Source organism: Anser brachyrhynchus (genome assembly GCF_964034855.1).
Source record: "Anser brachyrhynchus genome assembly, chromosome: 17".
NCBI classification, from domain to species: domain Eukaryota; kingdom Metazoa; phylum Chordata; class Aves; order Anseriformes; family Anatidae; genus Anser; species Anser brachyrhynchus.
In genome coordinates this window covers 16040355-16054815 of record NC_137710.1, presented here as the reverse complement: position 1 = coordinate 16054815, position 14461 = coordinate 16040355, and the positions used below count along the sequence as shown (strand labels likewise).

General features: G+C 43.6%; 1 protein-coding gene across 4 annotated transcripts in view; it reads right to left on the bottom strand.

Moving 5' to 3' along the window:
- Positions 1-14461, bottom strand: part of MORC2 (MORC family CW-type zinc finger 2) — a 51341-nt gene that overhangs the window by 26017 nt on the left and 10863 nt on the right. For 3 of the 4 annotated variants that reach the window (XR_013940376.1, XM_080559622.1, XM_080559623.1), the window contains exons 5-9: positions 10085-10175; positions 8232-8340; positions 6823-6982; positions 6629-6740; positions 5176-5301 (exon numbers count right to left, since the gene is read on the bottom strand). Coding sequence is in view for 3 of the 4 variants with exons in the window: in XM_080559622.1 (XP_080415748.1) it covers positions 5176-5301; positions 6629-6740; positions 6823-6982; positions 8232-8340; positions 10085-10175 (598 nt within the window). In the remaining variant the exon portion in view is untranslated. Of the gene's footprint in view, positions 1-5175; positions 5302-6628; positions 6741-6822; positions 6983-8231; positions 8341-10080; positions 10176-14461 lie in introns of those variants that run through there. The other variant, XM_080559624.1, reaches the window with a different exon arrangement.

Genomic DNA, 14461 nt, shown 5'->3' with positions numbered 1-14461 from the left:
AAAAGGTTCTCTACAATCATCCTAGAGTGCCCTCATAAAAGTAAACTCCTTGCACATGGTTCAGTAACACCTGGTTCACAGTAACAGCCAAAGAAAGCAAAACAGCACACACTACTACTGCAGCCACCAACACCAGATGTCTGCTGTGATCACTGGCCATTCGAACGGCTTCCATACAAACTGACATGCAAAACTGCCTGCCTACTTCTAGCTGTACAGCCTGCACTGCTGAACAAGTTCCAACAGCAACTGTGGGAGGAAGCAGATGAAGTAACCCTTTAAGAGATGAAAGCAGCTTCCAGGGAGTCTGGTACTGTGGTATCATGCCTACAAATGCTGCTGAATGATTTGCACAAAACCAGCCTGCTCCTGACTCCTGGACATTACAGGCTCCCGAAAGGTTTTGAGAAGTTGGTCCCAGTTGGTCCCAGCCCACCTGGGTTCATGAGGGGTAGGTCCTGCCTAACAAATTTGATTTCCTTTTATGATAAGATCACCCATCTAGTCGACCAAGGGAAACCAGCTGATGTGATCTTTTTGGGCTTCAGCGAAGCTTTTGACATGGTTTCCCATAGGATCCTACTGGACAAAATGTCCAGCATAACAGCTAAACAAAAACATCATGTGATGGGTGAGCAATTGGCTGACGGGCAGGGCTCAAAGGGTTGTGGTAAATGGGGCCACATCAGGCTGGCGGATGGTCACTAGTGGGGTCCCTCAAGGCTCCATTTTAGGGCCAGTCCTCTTCAATGTTTTTATAAATGATTTGGATGTAGGACTAGAAGATGTTTTGAGCAAATTTGCTGATGACACCGAACTTGGAGGAGTTGCAGACTTGGCTGAGGGTGGAAAGGCCTTGCAGAGAGCTCTGGACAGATTGGAGAGCTGGGCAATCACCAACCGCGTGAAATTTAATGAGAGCGAGTGCTGGGTCCTGCACCTGGGGTGGGGCAACCCTGGCTATACATACAGACTGGGCAATGAGACGCTGGAGAGCAGCCCCGCAGAGAAGGATCTGGGGGTTGTGGTTGACAGCAAGTTGAATATGAGCCAGCAGTGTGCCCTGGCAGCCAGGAGGGCCAACCATAGCCTGGGGTGCATCAAGCACGGCATTGCTAGTCGGTCGAGGGAAGTGGTTGTCCTGCTCTGCTCCATGCTGGTGCGGCCTCACCTCGAGTACTGTGTGCAGTTGTGGGCACCACAGTACAAAAAGGACATTAAACTGTTGCAGAGTGTCCAGAGAAGGCCAACGAAGATGGTGAAGGGCCTAGAGGGGAAGACGTACGAGGAGCGGCTGAGGTCACTTGGCCTGTTCAGCCTGGAGAAGAGGAGGCTGAGGGGAGACCTCATCGCAGTCTACAGCTTCCTCGCGAGGGGGAGTGGAGAAGCAGGTGACCTATTCTCTGTTATCACCAGTGATAGGACCCATGGGAACAGTGTTAAGCCGAGGCAGGGGAAGTTTAGGCTGGACATCAGGAAGAGGTTCTTCACTGAGAGGGTGGTCGCACTGGAACAGGCTCCCCAGGAGTCACTGCACCAAGCCTGTCTGAATTTAAGAAGCGATTGAACTGTGCACTTAGTCACACAGTCTAAACTTTTGGGTAGACCTGTGTGGTGCCAGGAGTTGAACTTGATGATCCTTATGGGTCCCTTCCAACTCAGGATATTCTATGATTCTATGATTCTAAGCCTTTCACTGATCTCTAGCAAAAGGTAGAAGATAACTGGAGCTCTTCTGGGAAGAGAAACTACTTCCTCCATGGTCTTGGATATCCTGGATATCTTGGATATCCTTTCACCTGAACAGTAAGGTCGTATTAGTAATTGACTATACAACCCACAGAAACATAGCTTCCAGAAAGAACAGTGACAAAAGGACAATAAGTGTCCTGCTCAAGAGACAAGCTGTTATTCCTGATGAAGAACACTGTAACGGCAGTAAAACCTGGATTTACACAGTAAAGGCATTTAAACACGCTAAATCCGGTGACAAATCTCCATTCTTTGTTCTCTAACACCAAAAAATTAACCTGCAGACAAGCCACTGTTAAATGCTTTTCCTTCAGAGATGAAGACAAGCTGACTTGCAATCCTACAAACAGGAGAGAACACACTGCCTCCTGAAGACAATCTTCCTAAGCAGATCTTGCAAGCAGAATGCTGTACCTACCAAGACCTGATGTAAAGCATAAAATGATCACTTCAAACAGAAGAACACCTAGCCAGAAGTTCACCAAGAGGGATGTAAAAAGACTACACTCAGGAGTCACTCCTTAGATCAGCATCAAGTAATGCTCTTTGCATGGCAAGCTGGTTTATAACGGACTTTCTTATAAATCCAGGAATATAAATGGATAGATGTGTGTTTATGCTAATGGATGAATGCCATTGCAACACAGTAGTTCACTAGCCTTTAATCAGGACATAAAATTAACAATCAGGCATCATGACTCTTCCCCAAAGATGAGCAAATAGCCCTTACATATAAACACACAGCAAACCATCTCTTTGGGCTGTCATCCAGGAGAACCTTCACTACCTGCTACACATTTGTTTGCTGGACCAAAAAAGTACAATACTAATCTGGCATAGACTGGACAAGCACTACAACAAACAGCTATGCTGAAGCACAGAGCTGCACTGCAGCATTAACTGAACTCTAAAGGAATGCCTTAACATTGGTATGCGCCCCCTTTGTGCACCTATACAAACCAGAGTCATTTTGTAAGTTCAGGAAAGCAGTGTTAAACTACAGAACACTCAAAACCCAGTAAATAAATGGGGATCCATGACCTCTGGCTTCAACTCTAAAGGGAAAATCCAGGGCACAAGCACCTTTTCAGCAGGTTGGTAGAAATAAAAATCCCCAATAGATGTAAAAACAGTAACTACAATCTAAGAAAAGACTAATCTATTGTTTTTCCTTAAGCAGGCCCCTCAAGAGCAAGCCACCTGAGAGAAAATAGGCTCTACTAAGGTGTCTGAAGGTAAGAGATCAATTTTCACAGCCTGTCCATGGCATAAGGTGGATGCCTACCAGAAGGGCTGTACTGGCTCCCACAATGAAAGTTTTAATGTGTCATCCCAATGGACATGCAGCTTCTGGAATCCATGCCTGGCATTAGGAGCACGATACAAGAAGAAAGCAGTTTGGACATTTTCTTCAAGAAAGGCTATAATTGCCCCATGTCCACAAAGATCTACACTGTGTTCTATAAGGCAGCCTTGTTTGGAGTCTTTGCTTCTGAACTGCAGAAGTGGGTATTTTAAATGTAAATGTCTTTCCAGCTGCCACATAGCAATATGTTATTCCCAAGAAAAAAAATGAAAAAAAAAAAAGAAGAGCAGAGAGAGAATTGTACAGAATTGGTGATAGGGATCCAGAATAGCTGATGCCTAAATTGTCTAAACAGTGACTCTTTTCAACAGAAAACAGTCCAGTGGCTTTGGATGGAACTGAATCAGTCTTACCCCTCCTCAGGAATCGACTACTGACCATTTGCAAAAAGAAGATACTGAAGCAGATCAACATCTGGAGTGAGTTGGTATGCCAGTATTGTCATTACAATGCTGGCAAAAAATACGTAGTGAGGACATCCTGTCTTTGAGTCTTGCAAGAAGCTGGTCTCTGATGAGATAAAAACTTGTGCCCTCTTTTGCTTTCCCTTGCATAGTACTGTTTTGGACTGTGGCAATTGATGAAGTAGCACATGCAAGATACTCTCAACCCAGCGAACCACGATTTACAGTGTCAAGTCATGCTGTACCAAATTGACTGCCTCTGAAAATGAAACGACTGACTATTTTGACAAGGGGAGAGCAAGGGATGCAATCTCCTGTGACTTCTGTGAAGTTTGATACCACTTTCCAAATTTTAATTTAAGAAGCTGAGTAAGTATGAGCTTGACAGGCAACAGCCAACATTGCTTCACTAAGGGCAAATCACACCTCACAAATCACCATAGATGGGATGATAGCACTGGTGGATAAGAGAAGAGCAATTGATATCATCTGCCTAGACTTGTACAAAGCATTTGACACTGTCCTGCATGACATCTTTGTCTCTAAATTGAAGAGACATGGATTTGATGGATGAACCACTTGGTGGGTAAGGAACTTGGCTGGATGGTCACATTCAGAGAGTTGCGGTCAACAGCAAAATGTCCAGCTGGAAACCAGTGACAAGTGGCATTCCTCAGGGGTCAGTATTGGGTCCGGTGTTATTGCGGAGAATGGACTGAGAGCAGCCCTAAGGAGAAGGACCTGGGGGTGCTGGTTGACGGGAAGCTCACCATGAGCCAGCAATGCGTGCTTTCAGCCCAGAAAGCCAACTATATCCTGGGCTGCATCAAAAGCAGCGTGGCCAGCAGGGTGAGGGTAGTGATTGTCCCCCTCTGCTCTGCTCTCATGAGACCCCAACCTGGAGTAGGGTGTTCAGCTCTGGGGCCCCTAGCACAAGAAGGACGTGCACCTGTTGGAGCAAGTCCAGAGAAAGGCCAGATGATCAGAGGGATGGAGCACCTCTCCTATGAAGACAGGCTGAGGGAGCTGGGGCTGTTCAGCCTGGAGAAGAGAAGGGTCTGGGGCAACCTTATGGCAACCTTCCAGTACCTAAAAGGGGCCTACAAGGAAGCTGGTGAGGAACTCTTTGTCAGGGAGTGTACTGATAGCACAAGGGGTAATGGTTTTAAACAAGCAAAAAAAAAAGGTAGGTTTAAATTAGATATTTGGAAGAAATTCTTTACTATGAGGATGGTGAGGCAACTGGTACAGGTTGACCAGAGAAGCTGTGGATGCCCCATCCCTGGAAGAGTTTAAGGCCAGGTTGGATGGGGCTTTGAGCAACCTGGTCTAGTAGGAGGCGTCCCTGAACATGGCAGGAGGGTTGGAACTAGGTGGTCTTTGAGGTCCCTTCCAACTCAAACCATTCTATGATTCTGTGTTTACTTTTAAAGGGAGACAAATTGCACAAGCTACTTTTGATTTACAAAAGCATTAGATTTTCCATTATCTTCCTGTTTTTCCATGATGTCAACCCCACATCCTATAATCTTGTGATCTGTTTCTGTGGCTTTAACATGGAGTTATGCAGGATACACACAGAGAGCAAAATGCTAAACCTCTTCTGTAAGGAAACTCCTGCACACATATGCAGACTTCCAGTCTAACACTTACCTTGGCTTGTACAAGCAGCAGGAAAGTCGCTTGGTTTGTACTTTGTGTCCGTTTATGAATATCCTCATTCTAGGATCAATATAGAGCACAGCAGCGTAGGCACGGAAGGAACGGCGCTCAGGCTTTCTGTAATAGATGGATGTTTACAGATATTAATCAGTTTGTTCAGCATTTCACTGCAGGACTACCTGGAGACATTCTCCCTATTATATCCACATACCTCAAAGATGACCCCATCAACTTACCACCCGAATAACCAATGTCTTATTTGTCAGAGTGCTCATCCTTGTCCCTCCTCTTTCCTTCACAATTTTTCCCCTTAATTATTCTCTGCTTAAAAAACAGCCATCACATACTACTGTCATAGTCTCGTCCTCTACCCAAACCAAATGAACAAGTTTCTCTGTTGAAAACATTTGTAAGATTCTTATTTCCCAAGAAACTGCTACCCAGGTTCCAAATGACCAACAGAATCACCTCCCCACACTACTTTTCACTATCCTGTGACATATCCTGGCACCTATTCAGCAGGATTCACACCTCATTCAGTTGTGTTACCATGTCATCTCACAGGCATCTTCTCCAAAACATGCCAAAGATATAACCTACCTCTCAACAAAGAGAATGAGGTTCTTTCCATTTTAATCACCCTTCAGGTAAATTAAATGAAGTTCTTCTTTTACTTTTTCAGCCTGTCTTCTGCAGTGATTTCCTACCAAGCTGTGTACTTTAAATTCTGTTACAAAACACTACCATAAATGCTGTTACTGTACACATTACTGTAGCTTGAAAAGGCTGTTCTGAATACAATTAGATAATAAAAGTCAAATCTATGAACTGGACCACTTAACACTAACTGCCCCGCTTGCTATCGCATTCTCTTGCCCTTGAGTTAGTTAGGAGCATGCTCCAACAGAAACTGCACTGAACAAACACAGAAATAGCATCACATGGAAGAAGCAGCTCCTTCCATTCATCAGTGGTAATCATGAAAGCTCAGCAGCATGCGCAGTGCAGGTCAACGAGGCTGACCTGCACAGAATATTTTGTTGCCGTTCATTTAATCAAATTGAACATCAGTTTGACAGTGGCACAGAGTCATTACCAGCTGCCATCCTGACAAAAATATCTTTGACTGTAGAAAATTAAACCTATAGCTGAGGGCTTCCTCCCCTTAATACAGATAATTAAAGAAGGGTATTGAGTTTGCTGCTTTGACTAAGCTGAGACGAGTCAAGGCAGAAATTCACAACAAACACACAAGCATAACATCTGTGAGCTATTTACATGCATGAACTCCAAATTGCTGAAGAACTAAAGAACGTCTAAATTCTCCTACTCACCACAGAAAGAGAAGCTTTGAAGAAAACAAACATATGCACACAGCATATAGCTAAACCCCAAAATATAGTTAGATCAGAATCCAAGGGCCTGTAACATCAGTCATACTTACGTTCCCTCTGGGGGTGTTTCTGCCATCTGAATATCTTGGAGGTCAGAAGTCACATCCAGCTCTGGTTCTCCATTATCCATTAGCTTGAGGTTAAATATGATCACCAAGGTGCCTAAGCAAGCAAGAAGTTGATCAGGTGAATCCCACCCAAACCCTCAAATTCCTTGCCCATGACCAGCACCAGAGATACATACCTTTCTCACCACGGATCTTATTGAACTGCTCCATCACTTGCTGTTCTGATTTGAAAGGGGAATACTTGTAGATGAGCTCTGTCTCAATAGCAAACTTCTCCATGTTGTCAGTCACAGGCTCTCGGCTCTGTGCATTCCAGGTGGGCAGTGGAACAATGACCTGCAAATAGCATTACACCAGGAGCAATTCAGACCTACCCACTCCAGTCAGCCATTTACGTGAAACGAGGTTGAGCAGTAGCCCTTCCTAACTTGTCAGCGGTTTGCACAACTGTCAAATGCTCAAGGACCTTTCTTTTCCAGCCTCCAAGTTACTTTTCTAGAACATCTAGTCTTATATGAAACCATTTCAAAGTAATCTGTGTGGTTTTGGCTGCTCAATGTTAACACAACCAACATCATTTTTACCTCTTGTAATAACTTTCATCTAACAGTAAAAAAAAAAAAAAACACAAGTTTTGCTTCTTAAAAAAAAAAGCATCAACCTCTGTGCTCAACTCTTCTCTTGAACTGAAGAATTGTTCTTCGCTTATTTTTCTGATTTCATTTTTTCTTCTTGGTAGGATTCTAACAAGATTAGCTTTGTGTTGTTTAGAACATGAACAAAGATAGAATTACAGACTGCAACTGTGTATCAAGGACAGCAAGTCCTCTCCTTATTTTAGAAGTAAGCTCAAACCAAAACTTCTAGCTCCAGAGGCACTATGGGAACTACATTGCTGCTAGCTAGCCACTAACAAGCACTGCTCCCTCAACAGCTTTGCTGTACAGCTCCCTCCACTATCAAAATGGAAAATCCTTACATACTATCCCAGTGCGAAAACATAACTTCTCATTATTGGCTATGCCTTAAAAATACTTGCACATGAGCACAAAAATACTTCCGTGTTAAGAGTTCAGATACAGAATGGTATCTGAACTATCTGTTAAAGATATACAAGTTCTCAATAGTTAGAACCATACTGATTTATGACTTAAAGAGATGCAAAGAGATGCATCTGGAGTTTCTGACCTATGGGGAGCATCTTCAATCATACCTTTAATTCTCTACAGATAATCAAATATGAACAATAAATTTAAATACATCTCAAAATCAGATTTTGTGGGAAAGGAAAACACAAGAAAGTCTGGACATAGCCTGAGCTCAGCATAAGCAACATCAAGTGATACTAAGCCCTACAAACCCACAGTAGTTTAGAGAGACCTCTTGAACAGATTTAAAACCAAAAGGAAAAATCAGTCATGACTTTGCAGATCCCCTACCAGTGTATCCCCAAGAGAAAACCATACACTGAACAAAACATAGTGGAAATCCATACTGACACAGACTCTCTCCTTCAAGAGCTGGGTGAAGTTCAGATGAGACAGTATTCACCATATTACTTCGTTACAATATTTTATGTACAAACCTCATCAATGCCTTCTTCCTCATGGAATGTCCGTGACAAGAGAAGGCAAGTCATGGTGTTGTTTTTCTTTGTGAAAAGGATAAAGTCTTTCCCAATCCGCATGGAACCCCTGGAGACAGATTTCAGGCAGCATGTTATACTTGATGATCAATACGTTTCAGCAAATTAGCACAATTTACGCTAATTCTTTAAAAACAGACCAAGTTATGTTTTCATTCCACTATGTTCGAGTATGAGACACCAAAAACAGATTAAGATGGGTAAAAAGGCTTAAACAGCAGCTACCCTCTCTCCATCATTCCTTCCAAAAAAACATCTAAATCTGGACATTTTCACAGGAAGAAATGGAGCTCTCTAAATTCTTTCCCTAAAAGATTAACACTAATCACAATTAAAAAGTGCAAAATGGAGCTTTCCAAACTCATACTATGAAGAAAGTTTAAAACAAAGGTTTTGTTTCTAAATCTGAAAAAGTTGACAACAGTGAGATGTGATAATAACCTTCAAATATATGAGCAGAAATGTAAGTCAGTGAGATAATGAATGCAGCCTTCATTTCGCTGTACACACAAATGAATAGCAGTAGACAAGTTTCTGGGAGACAATATATTTTCCAATGTGACAGGAACATTAGCAACTCAGCAATTCAACTTATCAGCTAGCTATCACAAAAAGGACAGTCCTCCTCCTCCTAACTCTCATATTCCCATTAAGACCTTCCTTCCCAATATTCTCTTTTATCCTATCAGCCAACTCCTCCAAAAACCCTCAACAGAGAAAAATTAACATTTCATCAAAAGCTGGATCAGGGGTTCTGTCGGTTTATTTCTCTTTAGATTAGACCAATGTAATAGCAAACATCTCCTTTGCACATTTAGGCTTCAGTCTGCAATTCCTAGCTGCAATATAGTATGCCCCTCACTCAAGTTTAAGAACAGGTGAGAGTTCTGCCCTGGAAGAGCACAGGTAGAATCTGAGATCTGTCCTACACTGAAGATGGATTGATGATATCTCAAGACCCCTTTCAACCCACCCTGATTTCTATTCTCCCCCAGATATCTATTGAATCACACAGATTCTCCCACTAGGATGAACATACATCAACAAACCACATGGAGACCAGAAGCATAAGGCAGAACAGACAATCAGAGTAATCTATAAAAGTCCTCCAACTTTCTCAAACAGGTTTTACAGTTGTGAATGGTTTTTCTCTTTCATATCAAATCTGTTCCAATCAGCAAGATTTACTTCTGTTCATCTGTCACTTAAATCCCACCCCTCCCCTCATTCCTACCATCATTCCCCTTCATCTCTGTGCAATTCATAGAATCATAGAATGGCCTAGGTTGGAAGGGACCTCAAGGATCATCTAGTTCCACCCCCCCGCCATAGGCAGGGACGCCACCCACTGATCAGGTTGCTCAGGACCTCATCTAACCTGGTCTTGAACACCTCCAGGGATGGGGCATCCACAATCTCTCTGGGCAACCGGTTCCAGTGCCTCACCACCAGACAACCTTCCTAGAGAAAGGCTGCAGCACTATTTTGTTTTGATTTTACTATTTGTATGATATTGACATATTAAGGTCGTTTTTTTTCCTGCTTTCATTTTTTCCACCTGATCCATTCCCCTGAATCACTTAAATATAATGGAAGACATTGTCATCAGTTTGAACACGCTTCTCTACTCATTCTGTTCATAGAGTTCCTGCACACCAAAACACGGTATCTTTCTTTAGATTTCATCTCCAAGCGTTTTTCTGGTAAAAAGATACACACCTCCAAGCAAAAAATACGTTTGCTATCTCATCTCTAACCTCCATAATCTCACGAAGCTAGCTTTTAATACCTACGATTTCAAGCCGTTCCCATACTGCCCAATTTGAGTTGACTCCGGTGATCGCTTGGCTGATTTACCAAATTGAATAACACTGGCAGCTTCATCTGGAATGAGAGACAGGTAGCAAATCCAAAGTTTGTTTTAATATACACAGAGGCACATATTACAATGATGAATAAGTTTGTATTTAAATAGCACAGAAAGACTGCTGCAAGGAAGAGGCCTGAAGTCCAAGCCAAGGTCTTGCCCTGAAGCTCTGCCATCCAGCCCCATAAGAACTACACTGGTCAATGGCACTGACATCGGAAGTTTTGTACAGATGCTGTTACGCTGACAAAAGGAGTTTTAAGTTTCAGACTAGACCAGTACCCCATCTGAACTGGGTAAAGATGTTCTCTTTTTACAAAAAAAGAAGTCAACAAGATGATCTGTTGTGTTAACCACAATTACCAATGTGCTCATAAATAAACCAAAATCCAACCCTGGGACACTGCAGCTCTGGTTCTACTAACACCACAGACTCAAAACCCCTGGTACTCGGGCATAAGTCACTAATACAGAAAGGTCTTGAATTCAGAATAAACTGAGTACATTTTCTTTATGGAGTTGAGCTGAACACTACCACCAATTACTGCACTAGTAAGACAAAAGCTATTTTTTTGCAGCAGATTCCTGGACAACTGACAGCAAGACAGCTACGAGTATAAAAGTAGTACTAGCAACTACCACAGGAAGTCAGAGCATTTTATTGGCACAGGACAAAACAAAAGGATATGATAGTTTTACAGATGAGAGGGTCTGTCATTTTTAGTTCAAGCCTTTCCATTGTTCAAGGTATAAAGCCTTTTAATATCATCCATAGGACAGAACAATTGTACTCCCTTCTGCCAAGAGATAGCAATCGTTTCACCATAGAATTTACTGGGAAAAATTAAATACAATTCCAGAGATGAGGGAACACAAAGTGCCTTAACAGGAACAATCATTCAAACAGGAAGGCTAACAACAATTACTGCCCTCAATGCACATACAAGCTGCAAGGGAGGAGGGGACAACTATTTCAAACACAACTTTTGACAGGATTGCAGTACTTCTTCCCTTTCCTCAGCCTACTAGGGTGTTTTCTTGCCAGCCAAAGCAAACATAAGATTCTCTCATATTTGGAGATCTGGACTTTTTTATTATTACTATTGTGTTAGTTTTCAAGCCTAGTCAGACAGGGGTATATGGGATATTATAAGAAGAGAATATTACTGCCCCCCCCCCTTTGCTATACTAAGAGTTGTATCAACAGCTATTTTTAAGAAAAAATTCAGAAGTCTAAAAAAGGAAAGGAGTAATTGCCTGAAGCATTTCCTCACTCAGAAAAGGTGAACATATGGTTTATCATTCAGGGTTGGAGACCTAAAGCCACCCTAAAAAGGTGATTCTTCTTGGGAAGAGAAGGATAAACAATGCCCAGAAGAAGGGACTCCTGAAGGGTGAGGGAGCTTCCCTCTCTGCTACAGTTTGTCTTTGGGAGAGACTTAGTCTTTACCCTCCTCCCAAAAACCAAGGTATAATTTATTGTTTTCCAAATTTTTAGTTAAGGCTCTAGAGGGAGTTTCACTTATAACTATTTTAGTCACACTGTGTGCATTTTGTTGTGTCTCAGAGTTACTAGACTTTAAAAATAAACTCCCTGGCAACAAAAAGAGGGTTGACGTGATCTATGCCAAACAGACAAGAAAAAAAAAAAAAACAATCTGAAGGAATTCAGTGAAGAGGGCAGATTGATATTCAAAGCTCAAGAAAAGGAATCAGGTCTTGCACTAGGAGTACAACAACCCCATGCAATGCCACAGGCCGGGGGGAAAAGCGGCTAGAAAGCTGCATGGTAGAAAGCGATCTGGAGGTATTGGTTGATAGCCAGGTAAATATGAGCCAGCAGTGTGCTCAGGTTGCAAAGAAGGCCAACAGCATCCTGGCTTGTATCAGAAATAGTGTTGCCAGCAGGACTATGGAAGTGATCGTCCCTCTGTATTCAGCTCTGGTGAGGCTGCACCTTGAATACTGCATTGAGTTTTGGGCCCCTCACTACAAGAAGGACATTGAGGTGCTGGAGTGTGTCCACAGATGGGCAACAGAGCTGGTAAAGGGTCTAGAGAACAAGTCTTGCGAGGAGTCGTTGAGGGAACTGGTGCTGTAGAGAAAAAGTGGCTCGGGGAGACCTTATCACTCTCTACAATTATCTCAAAGAAGGTTGTAGTAGGGTGGGTATTGGCCTCTTCTTCCAAGCAAGAAGTGATGCAACAAGAGGAAATGGCCTCAAGTTGCACTAGGGGAGGTCTAGGTTGGATATTAGGAAAAATTTCTTCACTGAAAGTGTTGTGAGGTGTTGGAACAGGCTGCTCAGGGAAGTGGTTGAGTCACCATCCCTGGAGGTATTCAAAATAGAGGTAGATGTGGTGCTTAGGGACATGGTTATTAGAAGACTTAGCAGTGCTAAGTAAAGATTCGTACTTGATCTTGGAGGTGTTTTCCAACCTAGGTGATTCTATAATTCTAAATTAAAAAAAAAATCCTAATAAGAAACATCAAACAGCTGGGATATAGAACTGGGGGATAGAGCTGTTTAATTCTGGAGTGTTGTTCCTCCAGGACAGCAACAGAAAACCCTTCTGAATGACATGCTATTACAGTAGGCATGCTGTCTGGCACAGAGCTCACCAACTATCGCTCACAAACCAGACCTCCCCACTGCTTCTCTGGGACTGTTGTTTGAGATGCATCATGTCAGTGCAAGTAGCAACAAAACAGTATCTGCAAAGTGGCTTGCATCACCTGGGGAGACGACTCTTTTATTAAGGAGTGTAGTAATAGAACAAGGGGTAATGGTCTTTAAAAAACAAAAACAGAAAACAACAACAAGCTTAGATCAGGTATTCAGAAGAAATTCTTCACGATGATTTACTAGAACAGGAAGTCCAGAGAAGCTATGGGTGCCCCATCCCTGGAACTGTTTTAAGCCAGGTTGGATGGGGCTTTGAACAATATGATCTACTGGAAGGTTTCCCAGCACATGGCTGGGGGGTTGGAACTAGGTGATCTTTGAGGTCCCTTCCAACCCAAAACATTCTATAATTCTACGAAAAGGCAGTCACTGCAGACAGACCTGGCTTCACCCTTTCACAGAATGTTAGGGATTGGAAGGGGCCTTGAAACATCATCTAGTCCAATCCCCCTGCCAGAGCTGGAACAACTCGATCAGGTCACACAGGAACACATCCAGGCAGGTTTTGAAAGTCTCCAGAGAAGGAGACTCCACAACCCCTCTGGGCAGCCTGTTCCAGTGTTCTGTCACCCTCACCGTAAAAAAGTTTGTCTCATATTTAAGCAGAACCTCCTATGTTCCAGCTTGCACCCATTGCTCCTTGTGCTATCATTGGGCGTCACAGAGAAGAGTCTGGCTCCGTCCTCCTGACACTCACCCTTTACACATTTATAAACGTTAATAAGGTCACCCCTCAGTCTCCTCCAAGCTAAAGAGACCCAGCTCCCTCAGCCTTTCCTCGTAAGGGAGATGCTCCACTCCCTTAATCACCTTCATGGCTCTGCGCTGGACTCTCTCAAGCGGTTCCCTGTCCTTGAACTGAGGGGCCCGCAACTGGATGCACTATTCCAGATGTTCTGTCACCAGGGCAGTGTAGAGGAGGAGGAGAACCTCTCTCGACCTACTAACCACACCCCTTCTGATACACCCCAGGATGCCATCGGCCTTCTTGGTCACAAGGGCACAGTGCTGGCTCATGGTCATCCCGCTGTCCACCAGGACTCTAGGTCCCTCTCCCCTTCACTGCTCTCCAGCAGGGCAGTCCCCAACTTATGCTGGTGTCTGGGGTTGTTCTTGCCCTGATGCAGGACTCTACACTTGCCCTCGTTATATTTCAGTAAGTTTCTCCCCGCCCACCTCTCCAGCCTGCTGAGGTCCTGCTGGATGGCAGCACGGCCTTCCGGTGTGTCAGCCACTCCTCCCAGTTTTGTGTCATCAGCAAACTTGCTGACGGCGCGCTCCATTCCCTCATCCGAGTCACTGATGACTATATTAAACAACACTGGTCCCAGTACCGACCCTTGAGGGACTCCACGAGATACAGGACTCCCACTCGACTCCATCCCATTGACCACAACTCTCTGGCTTCTTCCCTTCAGCCCGTTTACAGTCCACCTCACTACTCGATCATCCAGACCACACTTCCTCGGTTTAGCTGTGAGGATGCTGTGGAAGACAGTGTCAAAGGCTTTACAGATATCAAGATAAACCACGTCCACTGCCTTTCCGTCATCTATCCACCCAGTTATATCCTCATAGAAGGCTATCAGGTTGGTCAGGCACAACTTCCTCTTGGTG